The sequence below is a fragment of the Heterocephalus glaber genome, unplaced genomic scaffold (genome assembly GCF_053883595.1).
Source record: "Heterocephalus glaber isolate CG9 unplaced genomic scaffold, H.glaber_assembly_v1.0 deba00001532, whole genome shotgun sequence".
NCBI lineage: Eukaryota > Metazoa > Chordata > Mammalia > Rodentia > Bathyergidae > Heterocephalus > Heterocephalus glaber.
Window position 1 is genome coordinate 29,437,453 of NW_028258330.1, and position 21,151 is coordinate 29,458,603.

Genomic DNA, 21,151 nt, shown 5'->3' on the forward strand with positions numbered 1-21,151 from the left:
TAGGCATTTAACTCCCTGGGTACTGAACATACCAAAGACAGGGATTGAGCTCCTGTGTGTTTGTGTGTGTGTGTGTGTGTGTGTGTGTGTGTGTATTGGTAGGAAGTATTTCATCGGGACCTGGCTCCAGGGAACTAGCCTGGAGCCTTTTTGATCCAGAATCTTGACCCAGAATTCCCTGCTTCATAGAAGCTTTGTGGGAATCCTGGGAATCCCTCACCCATTTCTTCTCAGTGATTCATTTCCCCCAAAACAATGAGACCTTGTGGCTCCAGGAGGAGATACCCCTCTTCCAAGCTAGGCAATGATAGGTCCTGCTCCCTCCTCACACACTGTCTCCCTCCTAGTGTCTTAGGGGAAGGCTGCAACACCTTTGCCTCTTTTGTGTCCCACTAGCTAGTGGCTGCTCCTGGCATGATCTGCTCTGTCTACCTGCTGCCCTCTTCTTGCTTGTTCCTTTTTTGTCTCCCTCTTTCCTTCTTTGTTCTCTCTTTTCCCCTTTAGCAATCACATAAGCATATTCCTGACTACTGGTCTAGGTGTGAATCGTGTGTTTCTTGTGTCTAGGAGCCTGTCATGTAGGATTCTCCACGTGTACATCTGTCCCTGTAATGCCAAGTGCCTGAGCCTGTTATCTGGGTGACTTTACCCAAACAGATGGATCCATGGGCATCTGTCCTGGTTTCTTTGTGTGTGGCCAGTCTTGATACAAATCTTGTGTCTGTGTGCTGGCCTGTCCTTGACCTGTGTTGCTCTGTCAATCTGTGTAAACCTAGCAATGTACTTGAATCTGTATGTTGGTCATCATTTCTTTGTGCATCAGTCAGCTGGCTTGTCATTCTCTGTGTGAGAGTATTTGCATGTGCTGTGTTAGAACCCGGGAGCCAGGTTGTGTAGATTCCTCTCATGGAGAAAGGAGCTATCTAGGAGACTCTGAAGGGTGAAGACTCACTTCCAGCTAGGTTGGTCATCCTGTTTGTCTCTTGGGTCACCTGGCAGGTCCCCATCCTCTGCCCTACTCCATTCTTTTCTCCCAGGCCAGCTCAGGATTGGAAAGGGTAGGGTCCCTCAGACCCTCAGACCCAAGCATAGGGTTTTTCTTGTATATGCATTCCCTCTCCCACCCCTATATACGCACAATGAGAAATGGTAACTGAGTAGAGTAATAATCACATTTTGAGCACTTAGTACATGCTAAGCATTTTATATACAAAATCGGATTGAACTGTCAATCATTCTGATGCTACAAATATTGTTTTCATATGAGATGAGAAAATGAGGATAAGAGAAGTAGGTAGTCAAAGGTCACAGACCCAGAACGTGCCAGGCAGGATTTTCCCATAAGGGGTGGGCTGCCACAGCTACCTTCAGCCTGGGAAGAGGTATTATTGCAAACAGCAGGAAAGGAGGAGGAAGAGAGGAGCTCCTTTCACAACTGCTGGTGGCTAACTACAGGGGGACTGAAATCTAATTTTGACTTTTGTCTTCTTGAATAGCGAAGTGGCCAAATACCAAACAACAGTCAAGGATGGAAGATGGAAAGACAAGGAGGTGTGGAGGGAAAGCACACAGGAGAGTGTCAGGATTTTAGGTGACCTTGAGCAGCACACTTCATTAAGTGGATGTGGATTTGCTTATCATACAATTGGGATTCAAGGGAGGCTCTGTAGAGATATTTTAAGCATAGAAGAAAGGATAATTGGTCTGAGTATTCTCTGAGATCACTCCTGGACCAAGATATAGGGTGGGAACATAGGCAGGGACCATGCTTTCATGTCTTGGTAATTCCCACAGCAGTCAGGACAGAGTCACACGCGTAGGGAGGGCGATGAAAAGGTGCGCTGAATGAATGAATAAATGATCCCATTTCTCATTGACCAAGAACCTCACAGCCCTGCTTGGGTCCTAGAGCAATGAACATCATGTGGGGAAAAGGAAAAAGAGTACAAGCATTTTGGACTCACCTGTCCAAGAAGGCATTGATGGTCAGCTTAAGGTTAGAGTGTCAATGGCACACAGGGAGGCACTAGAAAACACTACAAAGACCTCTTTGCCCAGATCATATTGTATGGGCCAGAAGAATTCCACCAGGAATAGAGGGGGACAGAGGGGCAGGACGTGGAGATATTTGTCTAGAGGAATCTGTACGGGGCAAAGCTCTCTGGAATCTGGGGACTTGGGGGAGGACCTATACAGACAAACTCTGGGAATGGGGATCCCTTCTGCTTCAAATCCTCTTCGGAAAAGATCTTTGTATTTAAAGAGGAAGAGTCTCTGCTCTGTCTTTGCTGGAGTCTTATCATGACTTGGAGGGTCTGTCTTTGGGGAAGTGCTCTGTGAAGGGTTTGATCACAGTGGCTGGAGATGCTGGGAAATTTTTCAAGGTAAGGGGAGGGTTTCTGTCTTAGTTTTTGCCAGGCAAGAGGTGGAGGATTTGCTGAGGTCCTGGAGGAAATGAAGGGGGTACCTAGGGAGGGATGAAGAGCGTCTGTGAGTGTCCCCACGGTTTCCTACCTGGAGGGAAGCCTCTTCAGGAAGACTGTGAGGCGCTTGGAATCGGGGTAGGAACAGAGCTGTCTTGTCCTGGCAGAGCCAACTCGCTGGTCACAGTCCCCAGGCTGCCCTACTTGTGCGCTGGCGTGAGCTAATCTAGAAAACCTGCCAGGGAAGAGACTGGGGCTCCCAGGGAGGAGGGGCCTCCCGAGAGGGAACCCTGGGGGTCTCTTCCTTTTCTGGTTCCTTCAGCTGCTCCCTCCTCCCCTCAGTCACAGCCTTTACTTCGCAGGGACTGCCGGGTACAACCCTGTGGTTTGCTGCTTTGGAGAAGTCCCAAACGGGAGCCCAGCTGGGGACACACACAGGGTCCCCCACGGAGCAGACGACTCACACAGAGAATGCTACAAAGGGACTCACCGAGGCACAAGCGCGGGCAACCCCAGTCGAAACACGTGGACAACCAGTTCCGCACACAAGCCTCGAACGCACAGACTCCGATGTGCACCGAGCCACACGCACCAGCTGCACCCAGTTACCGAATCTCGCTCTCGGAGTTCACACAGATCCAGCCCACTGCAGTAACTGATGCCTTGTCTGTCTTTGTGTCTGGATCTCTGTCCTATCCACGCTCGTAACACACACCCTACTGAACAGAAACCGTCCAGGCCCTGCAGCCCGGGGCGGAGCGGAGCGCAAAGCGCACCTCCACGCCCAGGCCCCGGGCGCTGCGAACCCTTCTTTCTTCCTCGCCGGACACCCGCAGCGCACCTCTCAGCGAAGGCAGTCACAGACACGCCAAGAGCCGACCGAGAAGTGTCATCAAAGTTCTGCTTCCTTCCACCACCCCGCAAGCGAAAAGCCAACCTTTTGCCTCCATTCAGCACAAACTTGGAGAGCGGTTGGTGGCGAGCGCCCTGCCGAATCGCTTCCACGGCGGCGTCCCCGGACAGCAGAAACAGCCCAGATGATCCTAGGTGACGGGCTCGGAGCGGAGCATCCTTGAGAGCGATCCGTGTCCACCATTTCTGCCTTCTATGGGCACCTGGGCCCGGTTTAAGTGCGAGTGATGGTTGCCAGTGACACAAACCGACGCCCAGACGGTCCGCTGCCGGCACCGTCCAAGACGGGCAATTCCGTCTTGCCGGCTTTCTGGCCTCCCGGATCAGTCCGTGGCCGGATGATCTGGGGCTGTGCAGCTACCGGACTCTGGAAGGTTGGTCCAGGAGCCGGAGACAGAGAGAATCAGCCCACCCCAACCCCTCAACCCCTCCCTCCGCGCGGCGGCGAAGTGGGAAGGGCCTGGGCCGAGTTTAGCACCTCCTCCAGAAATGCAGCACTCCCCCCCCCCCCGCCCTCCGCGCTTCCCTTCGCGCGCTTCCTCTGGCTGTCCTCCCAAGGGCACCCTTCTCCAGCCCCCACCTCACTTTGGAATTCTTTTCGTGCCACCTTTCTCTTCTCCTTGCCCCCTCCTCCTTCCCCCAGCCTCGGGGAGCGGGGGCTTCCCCTCTCCCACCTCCACCCCCGCACCGCCTGACTCCGAAGGGCGGGCGCGCTGGGTTGCGCGCTGGTGGGGGTGCCGCGCCAGCCTCGCGTAGCGGCTCTGACGCCGCCGCCGCCGCCCTCCGCAGCCCAGCCCGCGCCTGGCTCAGCTCCGCATTGCACTAGCCGCCGCCGCCGCCGCCGCTCCGCCGGTCCCGCTGCTCGCCTGCCCGGTCCGGCCCTGAGCGAGCCTCGAATGCCACTCTAGCGGGTCATGAGCCAGAGCGCCCCGCGGCGCAGTGGGGACAGCGAGCGGAGATAGCGGCCTCTCGCCCCCGGGCCTCGCTGTCTTGACGCGCGTCCGCCGCGTCCTCGGCCCCTTCTGTCCTTTTCTCGGGCCCTACCGCCGCCATGGCCACCCTGCTCCGCAGCAAGCTGTCCAATGTGGCCACGTCCGTGTCCAACAAGTCCCAGGCCAAGGTGAGCGGCATGTTTGCCAGGATGGGTTTTCAGGCGGCCACAGACGAGGAGGCGGTGGGCTTCGCGCACTGCGACGACCTCGACTTTGAGCACCGTCAAGGCTTGCAGATGGACATCCTGAAAGCCGAAGGCGAGCCCTGTGGAGAGGAGGGCGCAGAACCGCCCGTCGAAGGGGACATCCATTACCAGCGCGGCGGCGGCGCTCCCCTGCCGCCCTCAGGCTCTAAAGACCAGGGCATGGGGGCCGGTGGTGAGTTCGGGGGCCACGACAAACCCAAGATCACGGCGTGGGAAGCGGGCTGGAACGTGACCAACGCCATTCAGGTGAGCGCGGGATTCCCCACTTCTTCAGCCCCTATCCCCAGGCCAGCTCGGAGTGCCGGGCTCTGCCTCTACCCAGCGGCAACCTGGGCTTCTGCTTCGGCTTCGACACCCCCTCCAGGAAGGGTGACTGTGTCTCCCCTTCCCAATCCCTCCTGGCCTTGCTCGGGTATCTACGCCCCCAGGTGGTGTCTCACGCCCAGAGTCGCGCCCTCTCCCAGCACCTCGGCTGCAGGATAGCTTGGCCGAGGTTGAGAGGGAGGCCCTGGTCCAGAGACCCTGCAAAAATCGAGGGAAATGCGCTGGGGGGGGGGGGGGGGATAGTAAGGGAGAGCGGGAGGGATGAGGGAGCAAGAAAATCAGGATGGGAGAGGAGTAGCGCCTTGAACTCCGGAATGGAGTCACAGCTACATTTTCGGCTGGAAAGGACAGAGGGAAATAGCTAAGCTGGGAGTCTCCTCTCCTGACACACGCATAAAGCGTGCACACGTACATGGGCAGGCACACAGGCCCACAACCCCTCCCCACAGACACGCACACGACACGCATCTATTTATAGACCACAGAATTATCCTCAAGTACACCCGCGTACAGCCCTACACACAGCAGCATATACCTTTGTACAGCAAACGCACACTCGTTTGAACACAACATGTGCACACTCAGGCACACATTTGTGCAGATAACACTCAGCCTGCTCTCCCAGCTGCAGCCCTGTTGGAGACATACCGGGACTTTTACACACGAAGGCACATAGGAGTGCCCACACCAGCACATAGGTCCGCGGGGCTCTGAGCTGCGTAGTGCGCGCAGACTTGCCCTTCTCGCCCGAAATCCCGGCTGCACCGCAGAGGCGGCCCGCGCCTCCGCGTGACCCTGGGGAAGCCCGGTCAGGAGGCTTAGGACAGCCCGAGGTCTCGAGGCCCTCCAAGTCTACTCCCCGACCCCCTAACCCTCCACCCCCCACCCCCCCAATCCCCACCTGGAGGCGTCAGGCTCCGCCACGGGGCGTTTGGAGGCCTCGAAACGACCCTGGGAGCCAGCAGACGCTGGCAGGTCGCAGCTTCAGGGAAGGAGGAGTCCTGGGCTCTAGGTGCCCCCTGGCTTTTGGACTGGGCCCCGCGGCGTCCCCGCAGCGCCCAGTCGTTGAGGCGAAGAACGTGGATTCCCGGTTGGGGAAGGCTGCAGCAGGGTTGCTCCGTTTGCTGGGCTCAGCAGGAGTCCTATTAGATGCCTCCAGTGTCTGGCGAGAGGGCACTAATAGGCTAGGGACTTGGTTAGGGCCCCCCTCCGCCCCGCCTAGTGACCCCTCCCCCAATGTCTCTCAAGGCCCGGTTGTACAGGCCCGGAGAGAGGCCAGGGCAGTAGGCTAGGGGCACACAGGCCTCTGGGAACTCTGGATTTCGTTACCTTTTCTACCCCCATGTGTGTTCCACGCCACACTTCTATAGCCTGGCCAGCCCGGCCCCACAGTTTCGAGTCTAGACCCCAGCTTGATTTTTGCTTTCCTGCGTTGCTCCCGCTTTCTGGGTAGGTGGGCTCCCCCTCCTACTGGCCTCTGCCATTCCTGCTTAGGACCTTTCCTTAGAGCTAACCCTGGTCCCAACGCAGCTCCAGCTTTGTTCTAAGACTGTATTTCCGACTCTGCCTCCTCCCCTCCACCCCAGTCCCCAAAGCACCTGCGCCCCCAAAGCACCTGCGCCCCCAAACCAGGATCGTATTGCCTCCGTTCCTGGCTCTGCCTCACTTTCAGCCCCGCTTCCTCTCTAAGCTATCTCCTTTTCCTCTTACTGCAGCCCTTAACGTTTCCTTTTCGGAGTTGGCCCTTAGACAAGAGCGCTTCCCTCATTAGTGCGCGCCCCCCATTCCAGCCCGCTTTAAATCCGTGCCCACTTCCCAGGGACTTCGGCCCAGCTGCTTTTTAAAGAGCCCTTTTCCCATCAAGCTCCGTCCAGACCCTTCTCATCTCCACTTCCGGTTCCATCCCCAGGAACCACCCCCAAGTACCCCCATATTCCCCCTACTCTCATCCCCCACCCCACCTCCCAGCCATTAGCCCAACTTCCCTTCTCAGTTTCATCCTTAAACACCTCCCTTTCCTCCTTGGACTCAACATCCCACCAGGCTTCCCATTCGGCCCCCTTTCTCCTGCATTGCATACCCTTTATCTTTCCTCTCTCGTGCCTCAGGTTCGAGTCGCATCCTCTCTTAGCGCCCCCTTGCGTTAGTTTTAGGCCACACCCCCAGGGTCCTCTTCCTGGGCTGCGTCTACTGAGCGCCCCCGTTTGCTTGCCTCTCCGCTCCACAGGGCATGTTCGTACTGGGCCTACCCTACGCCATCCTACACGGCGGTTACCTGGGATTGTTCCTCATCATCTTCGCCGCCGTGGTGTGCTGCTACACCGGCAAGATCCTCATCGCGTGCCTGTACGAGGAGAACGAGGACGGCGAGGTGGTGCGCGTGCGGGACTCGTACGTGGCCATAGCCAACGCGTGCTGTGCGCCGCGCTTCCCCACGCTGGGCGGCCGCGTGGTCAACGTGGCGCAGATCATCGAGCTGGTGATGACGTGCATCTTGTACGTGGTGGTGAGCGGCAATCTCATGTACAACAGCTTCCCCGGGCTGCCGGTGTCACAGAAGTCCTGGTCTATTATCGCCACGGCCGTGCTGCTACCCTGCGCCTTCCTAAAGAACCTCAAGGCCGTGTCGAAGTTCAGTCTACTGTGCACGCTGGCCCATTTCGTCATCAATATCTTGGTCATCGCTTACTGTCTCTCGCGGGCGCGCGACTGGGCCTGGGAGAAGGTGAAGTTCTATATCGACGTCAAGAAGTTCCCCATCTCCATCGGCATCATCGTGTTCAGCTACACGTCGCAGATCTTCCTGCCCTCGCTGGAGGGCAACATGCAGCAGCCCAGCGACTTCCACTGCATGATGAACTGGACGCACATCGCCGCCTGCGTGCTCAAGGGCCTCTTCGCGCTTGTCGCCTACCTCACCTGGGCGGACGAGACCAAGGAAGTTATCACGGATAATCTGCCCGGCTCCATCCGCGCCGTGGTCAACATCTTTCTGGTGGCCAAGGCACTCTTGTCCTACCCGCTGCCCTTCTTCGCTGCTGTGGAGGTGCTGGAGAAGTCGCTCTTCCAGGAAGGCAGCCGCGCCTTCTTCCCCGCCTGCTACGGAGGCGACGGGCGCCTCAAGTCGTGGGGGCTGACGCTGCGCTGCGCGCTGGTCGTCTTCACACTGCTCATGGCCATCTATGTGCCCCACTTCGCGCTGCTCATGGGCCTCACCGGCAGCCTCACCGGCGCCGGTCTCTGCTTCCTGCTCCCCAGCCTCTTCCACCTGCGCCTGCTCTGGCGCAAGCTGCTGTGGCACCAGGTCTTCTTCGACGTTGCCATCTTCGTCATCGGCGGCATCTGCAGTGTGTCCGGCTTCGTGCATTCCCTCGAGGGCCTCATCGAGGCCTACCGAACCAACGCGGAGGACTAGGGTGTGAGAGTGAGCTCGGCCGCTCTCCCTTGCTCTCCCGCCAGCCCACCCCCACCAGCACCGTGCTCTGTGCCGCCGCGCTTGGGAAGCCAAGCTTTAAACATCTCGGTTCCTAGTTTCTGATTATTCGGGGACGGGGGTGGGTGGGAGGGAATAGGGATCCGTGATCCATTGCGTCTGCGTTTCTGTTGTCCTTTCTTTTCCACAACTCCCTGGTTTTGGGGAGGAGGCGGGGAGCATTGGTGGGCAAGGGGTCCTGCGCTTCCAGGGGGGCCCCAACACTTTGGTTCCAGTCACCCAGTGGGGAGGAAGGGAGGAAGAAGGGATGCAGCTCCCAGGCGTGGAAATTTGACCTTGGGGGGACATCTCACGGCCATCCAGTGCTCGGAATCTACAGTGTCCTGCCATTTCCAGCAAGAGCGCTTCCCATTCCCGAGACATTTCAACCTTGCAGCCAGAAAGGCTGACCGAGAAATCCTTTGTGGGTGGGCGCTTTCCTTCGGCGAAGCCGGGAGAAGCCGCAGCGGGCAGGTTTGCCTGCTGGTTTCCAGGAATTCACATTCATCTTGTGCAATTTATCAGGTTGTGGAACTGTCCTACTGTGCGTGTGGTGTGCTCGTGGTGAATCAGATGAAATGTATATCAGAAAAAAAAATCTATCTCTAATTTAGAGTGCGGTGCATAATAATATCCGCAAATAAAGACGAAACAAAGGCGTGCACGGTCTCGAGTCAGTTCTGGGAGTTCACTGCAGCAGGGACCCCAGCGTTGGGCGGGGGAACCACTGGGGAGGGGGGGATGAAGTAGGAGAGAGTGGAGGAGCAGCAGCTCTGATTAAAAGATCCTAGGAGAGTTCAGGGGAGCTGAGAGGTTGGGTTCGAGAGGAGCGAGGAGCGGAGGCTCTCTAGGTGTTTCGGGAAAGGAGGAGAAAAGGGCGGCAGCCTCCTCAGGCACCAGGAGAGTTTGCCGGGAATCTCTCCCCTGACTTGAACCTGTCTGAGAATTTGGTGTAAACTCTCAGCCTCCAGGCCTTTAAAGGTGAGAGGCGATGAGAGTGTGCTTGTTTGGATAAAAACCCTACAAGTTTATCAAACAAATATTTCTAGACAATCCATTAGGGCTGGGGCTATCTTTGGGACCAGAAGAAACAAATTCACACTCAGTCCTTCCCCTGCTGGGGATTACATTCCTGTAGCAGGGAGCCAAACAATAAACCAGAGGAGCAGAAATGCACCCCATCGCAGTAGGCTGTGAAGAAAGCTATAAAGGAGCACTTGTGTATTTCCCAGGCCCCCTGGGCCTGATGCCAACCCAGCTTTGCAGGCATCTGGGAGCAGGAGTGCCTCTCTTTAAGTCAAAGCAGGGGCTTACACAGACTTGACAGATCCCAGCCATTTAGGATCAACAGCCCCCAGTCATTTGAGTCCTAGTTTCCCCTTATCTTGTGCAGTCTGTCTGAGAATGTGTTTGCTGGAATGACCTAAGGGATCCAGCACATTTGTGTGTGTGTAGATCCCACAGAGTGCCACCTGTAGTGCCTGTGGGGATTATTGGAAAGGGCCCACTGTCAGACTTCACTGATGGGAGCTGGGAGTGCAGGACAGTTGAACTGTTCTGGGGGCCTCTGTGGCTACAAGAGAAAACCTTTTTAGTCTTTTCTCCAGATGTGATTGCTGTATGAGAAAGAACCTAGAGAGTGCCTGAACAAGTTATATGTTTCTCACTGGGTGTGAGGGTTGCTGTATCTTTGTCTTGTGCGAACCTTGGTACATGTTTGCCTGTGGACATGCTCCAGGATGTGCCTGTGACAGGGTGACTTCACAGCACTGATTCTGCAGCCACAGAATGGGAGTGGGAGAGGTGGAGGATAGGATCTGGTGCCCTCTGCAGCTGTGATGCTGACTGTTTAAACTGATTGTCCACTGCCATTGTCTGCCTGATTCCCCCTTTGTGGCTATTTTTGTATATTCAGATTCCAGGACTAACCAAAGGTTTCTCAGTTTTCAGACCTGGGGAGGAGGATTGTTTGTCCCCTTGCTCCATGACCCTGGGGTTCTCAGAGGTATGCTCTGAGTCTGATCTCAGTCTGTAGCCTCCAGAAAAAGCCTGGACTTCTATAGCAGAAGGAGAGGTGGGAGTATCACATGACACCAACTTCATCTGTCCTTCCCATCTTTGGAAGGACACATGAGGCACCAGGCAGACTCTGGACAGTCTCTGGAGTTTGCTTGGATCTGCTCTACTGGGTCCTGGCTCCCTGTCTTTGTGCTCAGCTAGCAGGAGTCCAGGTCCCCAGGGGCAAATCCTGATGGTGACATAAGCAGGAGAACCAGTCCCCCAAATCCCCCAGCCCTGTACCCTGGCCAGTAGGACACCAATCCCCAGACTTGAGCCACTGGGAAAAATGGGGAGTCAGAATAGTTGGGACCCATCTCTGGACTCAGCCACCATGTCAACTAGTTGATGAGCAGAAGAGGAAGGGAAGAAGTCTTAATTTATCCTTGGCCACAGTGAGCTCAATGACAGTTTCTGAATCTGAAGGAGCAGGTAGGCCAGGTGAGGTTCACGCCAGGGTTGCATAGCGGAGACAAGGAATCTGTGTCAGCTTCTCCAGGTTCCCATCAGTTCTTACAGTGCACCCTGGCTCAACTTGTTACAAACCTTCCTAAGCAGTCCCTATCTGCAACAGAAGTGTTGGTACACTGGCCTGGCACCAGGGAACCCCGCCCAGAACTGCCAAGACCCTTTCTAGCCTGCCAGAGAAACCTGGAAGTGTCAGACTCAGGATCCAGAGATGGCTCCACCTTGCCCCTCAGTGGTGAGAGTCCAAGCTTCTGGCCCTCAGAGGTTCCCCACCTATATTATTTGGGTAAACTTTCTGGAGCACAGCCCACAGCTCCTAAATAGTTTTTGCTTTCCCCACACCCTACCTAGTTAATTATTGCTTATTTCTGGTGCTTTTTTTTTTTTTTTTTTTGGTACCGGGGGATCGAACCCGGTCTTTGTGCTTGCGCAGCAGGCGGTGAAACCACTGAGCTAAATCCCTGGCCCTCTGGTGCTTCATTTCAGCACACCATTTCAAAAGTGGGCTCTTGGTCATTATTTCTGAAGGCTGGTAGATTATGGGACATGTCTTGTTACTTGATTTACTCTGTCCCAGGGGACTTGGAGGGAGGGAGTGAGGGACCATTCAGAATGCTATGAGGCTCCACTGCAGAGACAAAAGCCAGAGAGGGATTTTTAAAAAGAAAGGGGAGATCCTTAGAAAGCTCATTCCCCACTGTGAGTGGGGGGTGTAAGGAGATGCAGGCGCTGGGGGGAGGGGCCGGTTCAACATCAGGGACCCAGCCTTTGGTGCATTTCCCAATGTCTTTTATTTTTTCCTTTTCAATATTATGTAAATTTTCCAACATACAGAAAAGGTGAAAGGTGAAAGAATTTTACACCAAACATACATATACGCATACCTAAATTGAATGATTAACATTTACATCGCTGTGTCTATCCCAATCTATCCATCTATCCACTCAATATGGCACCTTTTTAAAAAATCCACTGCAAGGTTATAGACATCTGTATAATTCTCTCTCTCTCTCTCTCTCTCTCTCTCTCTCTCTCTCTCTCTCTCTCTCTGTATGTGTGTGTGATGGTAATGGAGACTGAACCCAGTGATAGGTCTCTCACTACCTCAGCAGCTATTATGTATAGTAGCTGCCCTCTTCCTATGGTACCTTGCCCCCTACCCTGTGTGACGTCATGCCAAGATGGTTGCTCCCATCAAAGAACAAACCCTTCTTCCCAGCATGCCCCTGTTCCCACCTAAAGAGTAACCTAACTACTCGCTCACCTCCTATCACCTAGTGATGTCACTGGCTCCTCCATTCCCTAGCCACTACCTCACTCAACCCTACCTCAGCTCCTACAAACCCCACCCCTGCTCCTATAAAAGGCACTTGCTGTCCTGGCTATATTGCTTTTTGTCTCTCCTTTGTTCAGAGACACCCCAGCAGATCTGTCCCCCTAATAAAGACTTGTTGTGGCCTGGTCTGGTCTTGGTTTTTGGCCTTTTACCTGACACCCAGGATCTTGTCACTGAGCTAAATACCCAGCCATTTTACTTTTTATTTTGAAACAAGATCTCACTAAGTTTCTAAATTACCTGGGCTGGGCTCAAAACTGCAGCCCTCCTGCTTCACTCTCTCAGAATGATGGGGTTATGGGTATGTGCCATCATGCCCAGCTCCTTCCAAATTCTTGAGCATGCAAGACCTATAATAGTGACATTCAGATATAGCACAGGGTAAAGAACTTTTTACTGAAGTGTGAAGCAAAAAGTTTGCATTACCCATCATGTCTTTATTTCAATGTTTGTTATTTTGTTCACCATATTATTTTGAACATGGTGGTTCGTTTTACACTAACTTTGGTTGTTTAAACACATTATATTAAAATGTAACTTGTCTTGCTTACTGAATTGTTGTTGTTGTTGTTGTTGCATCCTCTTAAATTTTGCTCTTGAGGCAAATGCTTTACTTTGCTTTGTGCTAGTTGCAGCTCTGAGTGTAAGGTAGAGAGTTTGGGAAATGAGTTCTGGCCACTAAAGAATTGAGTTGAGTCTTTCCAAGAGACTAGCTACAAGTGATTCCATAGTGTTGCTACGGACACCTTTGCCAGCTGTGGGGTCCAAGAGGGTACGGGAGACAGCAGGGCCTTTGGCCAGGGTTACCCATTAAGATGAGGGCCCAGCCATACAGAGTGGGGCAGAGGGAGATCTGTGCTTTGAGCAGCTTCCAGTAACCCTCCAGGGATGGGATGGAAACAGGAAGAGACTGGGGATGCTGTAGAAAGGATGATAGGTCCAGAGTCTAGACTAGGGAGGGAAGGACAACCAGAGGAAGAGCAGAATGAAAGCAAGTGGTGTTATGCAGTGCCTGTTTCAAGATTTGGCAGGCATGCAGGATTTACTTACTAAATATTTATTGAGCATCCACTGTAGGTCATACATTGTGCTAAGGACTGTTCTAGGCCCTAGGGAAATAAGACAGTAGAGTGGTGAATAAGACAGTAGGGTAACATGATATTATTTTGAGCATTATAGTTCATTTTGTAATCACTTGTCAGTGTTTTACCCTGTGTCCCCTAGCGGTACCTGAGTTCACCTGAAGCTATGGACACTGAGATCTCTGTCAGCAGTCATTGCCAGTGTCCCCATCGGTCCTAGTTTCTTTTCTCATTGCTAAAACAAAATACTTGACACCCAAAGTTAAAGTAGGAAAGGTTTATTTTGGCTTACAGTTCATAGAGGTTTCAGTCCATAATTGGCTGGCTCCAAGGCAGGGTGGTGTGGCCGAGGGGCATCACAGAGGAGAAACAGTTCATGGTAGGCAGAAGACAGAAGCAGCAATGCAGCAAGCAGCAAAGTAGGGAACCAGCAAGCAGCAAGCAATGATGACAGCAGCCTTCTTTCTGTCTCTTGTATTTTATCCAGGCTGCTCACCCTTAGGGTGGGTACTGCTCACACCCTTAATACTAGCATTGTACCATGAATCAATCCCAGCATCACATACTTGATCCCAGGGTCACACACCCTAGATCTAGCCAGCTCTGAAAAGCCCCACCTATGACCACATGAGGCTTTGGGGGGACACCTAGATACAAGCCATAACACCATCTGACTCCTCCCTTAATTCTTGAGAACTTCCTAGGGTACCCTGGGGGACAATTCAGAACTGAGGAGTTATTCCCTAACACTCAATCAGTGATAAATTCCTGTCTCCTGTCCTCTGATGGGATGGCTTAAATTCACACTTCCAGCCCTTTCAGCCAGGAAAAGCACTTAGTTCCAGAGACTTTGCAATTAGAAGCCAATGGGTTGCTGTGCATGAGAGCTGTGGGTGTCTAGGGGATCATGTGCAGGGCTTCCGTGACACCTGCTACAGAGACCTTGGATAGGTCTTGGAGACCCAAATAGGAACAGTGCCATTTGGCCCGAGGCTCAAGCTTGAGGCTCCCAACATTAGCTGAGAGTCAAGGGGACTCTTAACAAAATTGTTGCTCTTAATTGAACCCTGTTCTCCCCAGGGAGAGAGGCTCTTAATCTAGGGGTGGGAGGACATACATGAGAAGAAGGACCTCAGAATCTCAAGGCTGCTTGGGCCTTTGGAACACTCTTGAAGGCACTGCTGATCTCTCAGACTCTATCACTTGTTTTCCTCTTTGGAGCTTTGCAGACTGCATGCCCTGCCCTTGTCTAGTGTCCCCCAATCTGGCAGTGTGGCCAATAGAAGTCAGTGTTCAGAAGGTAGTGAGGAACCTCCTGGAAGAAGAATAAAGTAAGGAAGGCTTGGGATGGGGAACTCTAAAATCAGTATGGTACCTAATACTCAACAGTATTTTTAATTTAGAAAATGGAGTTAGGGCTGGCACTAGGAAAAGGACTTTTTTGAGTAAAATCATAAAGCTGTTCGGCAAAAATCTATCTCTGTAACACACTGGGTGCCAAGTCATACTACCTGGGGCTCTTCTTTTAGAGTCAAACATAAAAGGGGGAGGAAAGTATCCTGTCCCTGTCTGCAAGGATATCTAAGAAGTTCTGGGACCTTGAAGTTGTGGTGCATTCTTGGAAAGATTCAATGAGAGATGAATAAGAGGCCTCAGGGTTCAAGGAGAAGAGTAGTTTGTAAACACATGTGGGATGTCCCCTGGGTATTTATAGGAAAATAGGTATTTACAAGGGCCTTTTGGCAGAAAAAGGAATGCCTGAGTGCCTGTGGGAGTTCCTGAGTAATCAAGCAGAAATGAGAGTCAGGGAAATTTGAATTGAGTGAGGCCAGGCCAGCCTGCAGGCAGACTCATAACTATAAAAGCAATGGGTGCTTTTCATTGAAAGTGTTAGACATGGAAAATAACCAAAATACGGAATAAACTGCAGTATCAGCAGTACTATAGAATAGGGAACCTGGAAGGCACTTCGCTACTATTATGTAAAAATGCTAGAGCAAATATGACATCCCTTTAAATACAAAGTTAAGCTTACAGAAAAAAACAAAACAAAACAGGAAAAGAAATGCTTAGATGCTTCAAAGAGAGAACCAAACACCAGAGTGATAATTACATGAGCATTTGCTGAGGTTGGCTTATTGTCATCGGTAACTTGGAAGTTTAGCTTTAATATCTATGAAAGTCAAGAAAGCCAGGAGTGGTGGCACAATCCTGTGATCCCAGAACTCTGGGAGACTAAAGGTAGGAGGATCTCAAGTTTGAGCCCAACCTTGGCAACCTAGTGATACCCTGTCTCAAAATTTTAAAAGGGGATGTGGGGCTGTAGTTCAGCATGAAGGTCTTGGGTTCAGTCCCCAGTGTCTCTCTCTCTCTCTCTCTCTCTCTCTCTCTCTCTCTCTCTCTCTCTCTCTCTCTCTCTCTCTCTCTCTCATACACACACACACACACACACACACTAAGGTTTAGGCATTGGGACATGAAGAGTCAGAACCATGCCTCAAATAAAGCCAAGACTTCCCAGTGACATTTCCTTTACTGAAAGAGTGGCTGAAAAATCTTTCTATGGCACAGGAAGATGACTGAGATGTTTGCCACTCTGGTATCTGACTCTTTTATGAGAAAGAACAATTCCCAAGAGAATTAGTAATCATCAGCCTATCCCTCACATGAGCTTAGAATTCAAATTTATCTTCCCAGTTTAGAAATGCCCAGCCAGGAAATGAACATAAAATACAAGTTCCCTGCTGATGTACTTCTAGGACATCTGAAAGAAGCATGTATACTAATTCTTTTGTGGCACATGTCCTCAGTCTAACTTATAAGGGGTTCTCACAGAAAGAGATCCACTGAAATGAGTTAATAATAAAAAGCTGCAAAATATAAGAGGACCCTATCACCAATATAGTGAGTTAACAGACACACAAAAAATATAGTATTAGTCTCTTAAGCATTTCACATAATGGAATAATTTGACAAAGACTATGAAAAATACCTTTAGAATTATTCAAGGCATAGCATTTCAATCAAGAAAAGAACAACACACACACAAACCCAGCCATATTTGAAAAATCTCTTTGAAAAAGAGCTTCTATAATTAAAAATATAATAATTGATATTTTAAAATCACAGAAGAGATAATTAGAAGCTATATCTGAATGGATATCTCAGCATGAGCAGAGAAATATAAATATATAGAAACTATGAAAGAGAGGCTAAGTGAAATTCAAAATAGAAGCAGAAGGCATACTGTATCTAATAGGAGTTCTAGAAAGAGAAGAGGGAGAAAAAACACAAAATGCAAATCATCAATCTGAAGAACATAACAGTTCAGAGCAAGATAAAGAAAAAATAACCTGATATTTGAACACATTGTGCAGAAATTACAAAAATAAAAAACAGACCAAAAGAGTTAAAGGCAACTATTTTACAAACCAAGAGAAGGAGAGAAAAGGAAAGAGGAAAGAAAAATATATTTAGAGAAGTTGTCTAAGATGCCTAAATCTCAAATAATAGTCCCAAAAGACAGAACAAAGAAAGCAGGGAGAGGATCAGCAGTAATTTAGGCAACCCTCTAGAACAGAAGTCCTTGAGTTGCTGTATTGAGAAGGTACCACTAACTACTTAGCACGATGGATAAAAACAGATCCATGCCAACACAACAATTTCCAAACAGAAAGAAAATATTCACATAGAAAAAGAGCAAAGGTCAATTTCAAAATTCTTCTCCGCAACATTAAGAACTCGGCGGGGGTGGGGTGGGGTGGGGGGGTGTGGCGGGATGGGATGTGTTTTCAATTCTAAAGGAAAACGATTTCCAACCTAGAATTCAACCAGACTCTATCAATCACTAGCGTAGAATAAAGGCATTTAAAAGACATGCAAGGTTCCAAAAATTTAATCCAGCACCTTCACTTAGATTCCAGAATCTACTGTGAATCTATTCTAAAATAAATGAATAAGCCAAAGAAAAGTACACAGGAGGTAGGAGATGGGGTGCAACAAAAATGAGGTCAAAAACTCCTGCGGTGACAGGAAAGCGAGCATCCAGGATGACAGCTGTGCTGCAGGAATAGAGGGCAGCGGGCCAAGCTGGAGCTAGACCTGGCCTGGCAGTCTTCTTCAGGAAATGGAAACTGATACCATGTTTTATGTAAGTGAAATGACAGGGATATTTAGATAACGGGTGAAAGTTAGAGGCTCACTTAGTAAAAAGCATAGTCATGCGTTGCTTAATGATGGGGATATGTGCTGAGAAAGGAGCTGGTGGGTGATTTTGTCCTCCAAACATTATGGAGTGCAATTGGACAGACTAAGATGGTGATGGCGTGTCACTGGGTGCCTTTTTGTGTGTGTGTGTTTTAAATTTTTATTGGTACATTTTAGATATACATAATAACATTTATCATAGGGAATACCTGTAGGTAATATATCTTGATTCTTCTTTTTTCCCATTCCCCCTTCCCTTTGACCCCTCTTCCCCTCCTTATTTACAAAAGCTTTGTTTCCATTTTTTCCCTTCTATTCTTTTTTTCTTTTCTCTTCATTCCTTTGTCCCATCCCCATCTTTTGTTCTCCTTCCCATTTGAACATTTTCTTCCCATTTCCCAATATCTCTTATACATTTTTGTCCTTATTTACACTTCTGGTTTTTAAACCAGAGAGACAATGAAGTATTTAAATGTATGTGTCCATTTATTTCCCTTAAGATCATGGTCTCAAGGTATATCCATTTAGCTATAAATATTTCAAGTTTATTCTTGGCAGAGTACTTACTCCATTGTATAAAAAAGACATCTTGTATATCCACTCATTGGTTGATGGGCATTTGAGCTGTTTCCAAGTTTAAGCTATTACAAACTGTATGACTGTAAACATGGGTGTGCATATATCACTGTGGTATGCTTTTAATTCTTTCAGGAAGATACCAAGAAGGGGAATAGCTGGGTTAAATGGAACCTCTAGTTTTAGTTTTTTGAGGAATCTCCACACTTATTTCCACAGTAGTTGCACCAGTCTACGCTCCCACCAACAGTGGAGAAGGGTTCCTTTTTCCCTACAGCCCCACCACATTTGTTACTGGTTAATTTTTGATAATAGCCATTCTTCTGGGAGTGAGATGGAATCTCAGCTTTGTTTTAATTTGCATCTCTCAAATGAGCAGTGATGTTGAACATGTTTTCATGAATTTATTTCTGTTTTTACTTCATCTGAGAAGAGTTTGTTCATTTCAGATCCCCATTTTGGGGATGAGTCTTTAAATTTGGGGGGGGATCTGATTTTTTTTTTAGTTATTTGTATATTCTAGATATTAGTCCTTTGTCTGAGGAACAGCTGGCAAAAAATTTTTCCCATACTGTGGGTTGTCTCTGCACTCTGCTAGTGTTTCCTTTTGCTGTGCAGAAGCTTTTCAGATGAGATCCCAATTGTTAATTCTTTGCGATATTTCCTGAGTGATCAGGGTTTTGTTTATAAAGTCTTTGCCTACACCAGTGTCTTCAAGAGTTCTACCTATTCTATCTTCCAGAAGATTTAGTGTTTCTGTTTTAATATTTAGATCTTCAATCCATTTCAATTTTGGTTTAGAATATGGTGAAAGATGTGGATGTAGTTTTAAATTTTGGCATGTGGAAATCCAATTTTTCCAGCACCATTTATTAAAGAGGCTACCTTCCTTTCCCCCAGTGAACATGTTTGGCTCCTTTGTCAAAGATAAGGTATCTGAGTATGTTTGAAATTGTTTGTGTATCTTCTAATCTGTTCCATTTCTCTTTGGGTCTGTTTTGTTTTGTCTTTTTGCCAGTATCATGCTGTTTTTATTACCATAGCTTTGTAGCATAATTTCAAGTCAGGGATTGTGATGCCCCCTGCCTTGCATTTGTTACACAGAACTGCCTTTGCTATTCTAAGTCTCTTCTGGTTCCAGATGAATTTTAGGATTGTTTTCTCTACTTCTGTGATATATGCTATTGGTATTTTGATCAAGATTGCATTAAATTTGTACAACAATTTTGGAAATGTGGCTATTTTCCCTATATTGGTTCTTCCTACCCAAGAACAAGGGATATTTTTCCATTTTCTGATATTTTCTTCAATCTTTTTTTTCAGAGAACTGTAGTTTTCCATGTAAAGGTATTTTACTTCCTTTGTTAGATTGTTTCCTAGATATTTCATTTTTGGGGGATGCTATTGTTTCTCTAATTTTTCTCTCAGTGACTTTGTTATTTGTGTACAGGAATGCTATTGATTTTTGAATGTTGACATATTCAGCTATGCTACTGAATTTTGTTATTAAAATTAGAAGTCTTTTGGTGGAGTTTTTGGGGTCTTCTATGTAGAGAATCATGTCATCTGAAAATAATGATAATTTAACTTTTTCCTTTCCCATCCTTATTCCTTTTATTTCTTTCTTTTGTTTAATTGCTCTGGCTAATGTTTCCAGAACTATATTGAATAAGAGTGGTAACAGTGAACATCCTTGTCTTATTCCAGATTTTAGAGTGAAAGCTTTCAGTTTTTGTCCATTTAATATGATGTTGGCTGTTGGTCTGTCATAGGGAGCTTTTATCAGACTGAGATAAAAACCACCTATTCCAATTTTCTGAAGGGGTTTTTTTTTTTTATCTTAAATGGGTGTTGGACTTTGTCAAACCCTTTTTCTGCATCTATTGAGAAGATCATATAGTTTTAGTATTGTTTACATAGTCTCCATCGGATTAATTTCTGGTCTGATCTTTATAATTTCCTCCCTTGTATGGGCTTTTGGCTTGACTTGCTCTTCTTTTTCTAGAAGAATGAGCTTCAACATTAGATTTTTTGAGCTCACTGTTTTTCTGATATGAGAATTCACTGCTATAAATTTCTGCTTTTATTGCATCCAATAAGTTCTGGTATGTTGTATTGGCATTATCATTTAATTGTAGAAACTGTCAAATTTGTTCTTTAATTTCATCTGTGACCCATTGGTTGTTCAGGTAGGTGTCATTTAATATCCATGTGTTTATGAAGTTCTTATGGTTTCTTTTGTCATAGATTTCCAATTTCATTGTATTATGATCTGATAATATGCATGGGATAATTTCAATTCCTTTGCTTTTCCTTAAGTTTGTTCTATGAGCTAGTATGTGATCTGTTTTGGACAACGTCCCATGTGAAGCTAAGAATGTGTATTCTGAATTTGTGAGGTGGAACAATCTATAGACATCTACTAAGTCCATTCGTTCAAAAGTTTGGTTCAGTTCTGATATTTCTTTGATTATTTTTGTCCAGTTGATCTGCCTGTTTGTGACAGTGGGGTATTGAGATCTCCCATTATAATCATATTAGTGCTTATTTGACTTTTTATGCACATTAATATTTGTTTTATAGAGTTGGGTGTGCTGGTATTTGGTGCATATATATTTATGATTGTTATCTGATCCCCTTGGATTGTTCCCTTTACAAGGAAATAGTGACTTTCTTTCTCTTAATCAATCTTGGCCTGAAATCCTCTTTGTCCTTAAATAGAATAGCTACCCCTGCTTTTTCCTGGGTTCCTGTCGCATGGAGTATTGTTTTCCATCCTTTGACTTTCAGTCAATGAATTTCTTTTTGAATAAAATGTGTTTCTTATCTGCAGCATATTGTTGGAGCATGCTACTGCTACTGCTTCTCCCTCTTCCTCCTCCTCCTCCTCCTCCTCCTCCTCTTCTTCTTCTTCTTTCTTCTTCTTTTTTTGGTACTGGGGATCAAACTTGGGGCCTTCTGCTTGTGAGGCAGGTGCTGGAACCACTGACCTAAATCCCCAGCTCCTGGATCATGCTTCTTGATTCATTCTACCATCCTGTTTCTTTTGATTGTTGAACTGAGATCATTTATATTGATGGTTATAACTGATATGTA

The 21,151-nt window shown here is 48.6% G+C and overlaps 1 protein-coding gene across 1 annotated transcript; it reads left to right on the plus strand.

Annotated features, from left to right (window-relative positions):
* Nucleotides 1-4,146: 4,146 nt before the first annotated feature.
* Slc32a1 (solute carrier family 32 member 1) lies at nt 4,147-8,989 on the plus strand. The gene is made up of 2 exons (XM_004867775.3): nt 4,147-4,779; nt 7,085-8,989. The coding sequence occupies exons 1-2, from the start codon at nt 4,387-4,389 to the stop codon at nt 8,270-8,272; spliced, it is 1,581 nt and encodes a 526-aa protein (XP_004867832.1). The 5' UTR covers nt 4,147-4,386; the 3' UTR covers nt 8,273-8,989.
* Nucleotides 8,990-21,151: the final 12,162 nt, after the last annotated feature.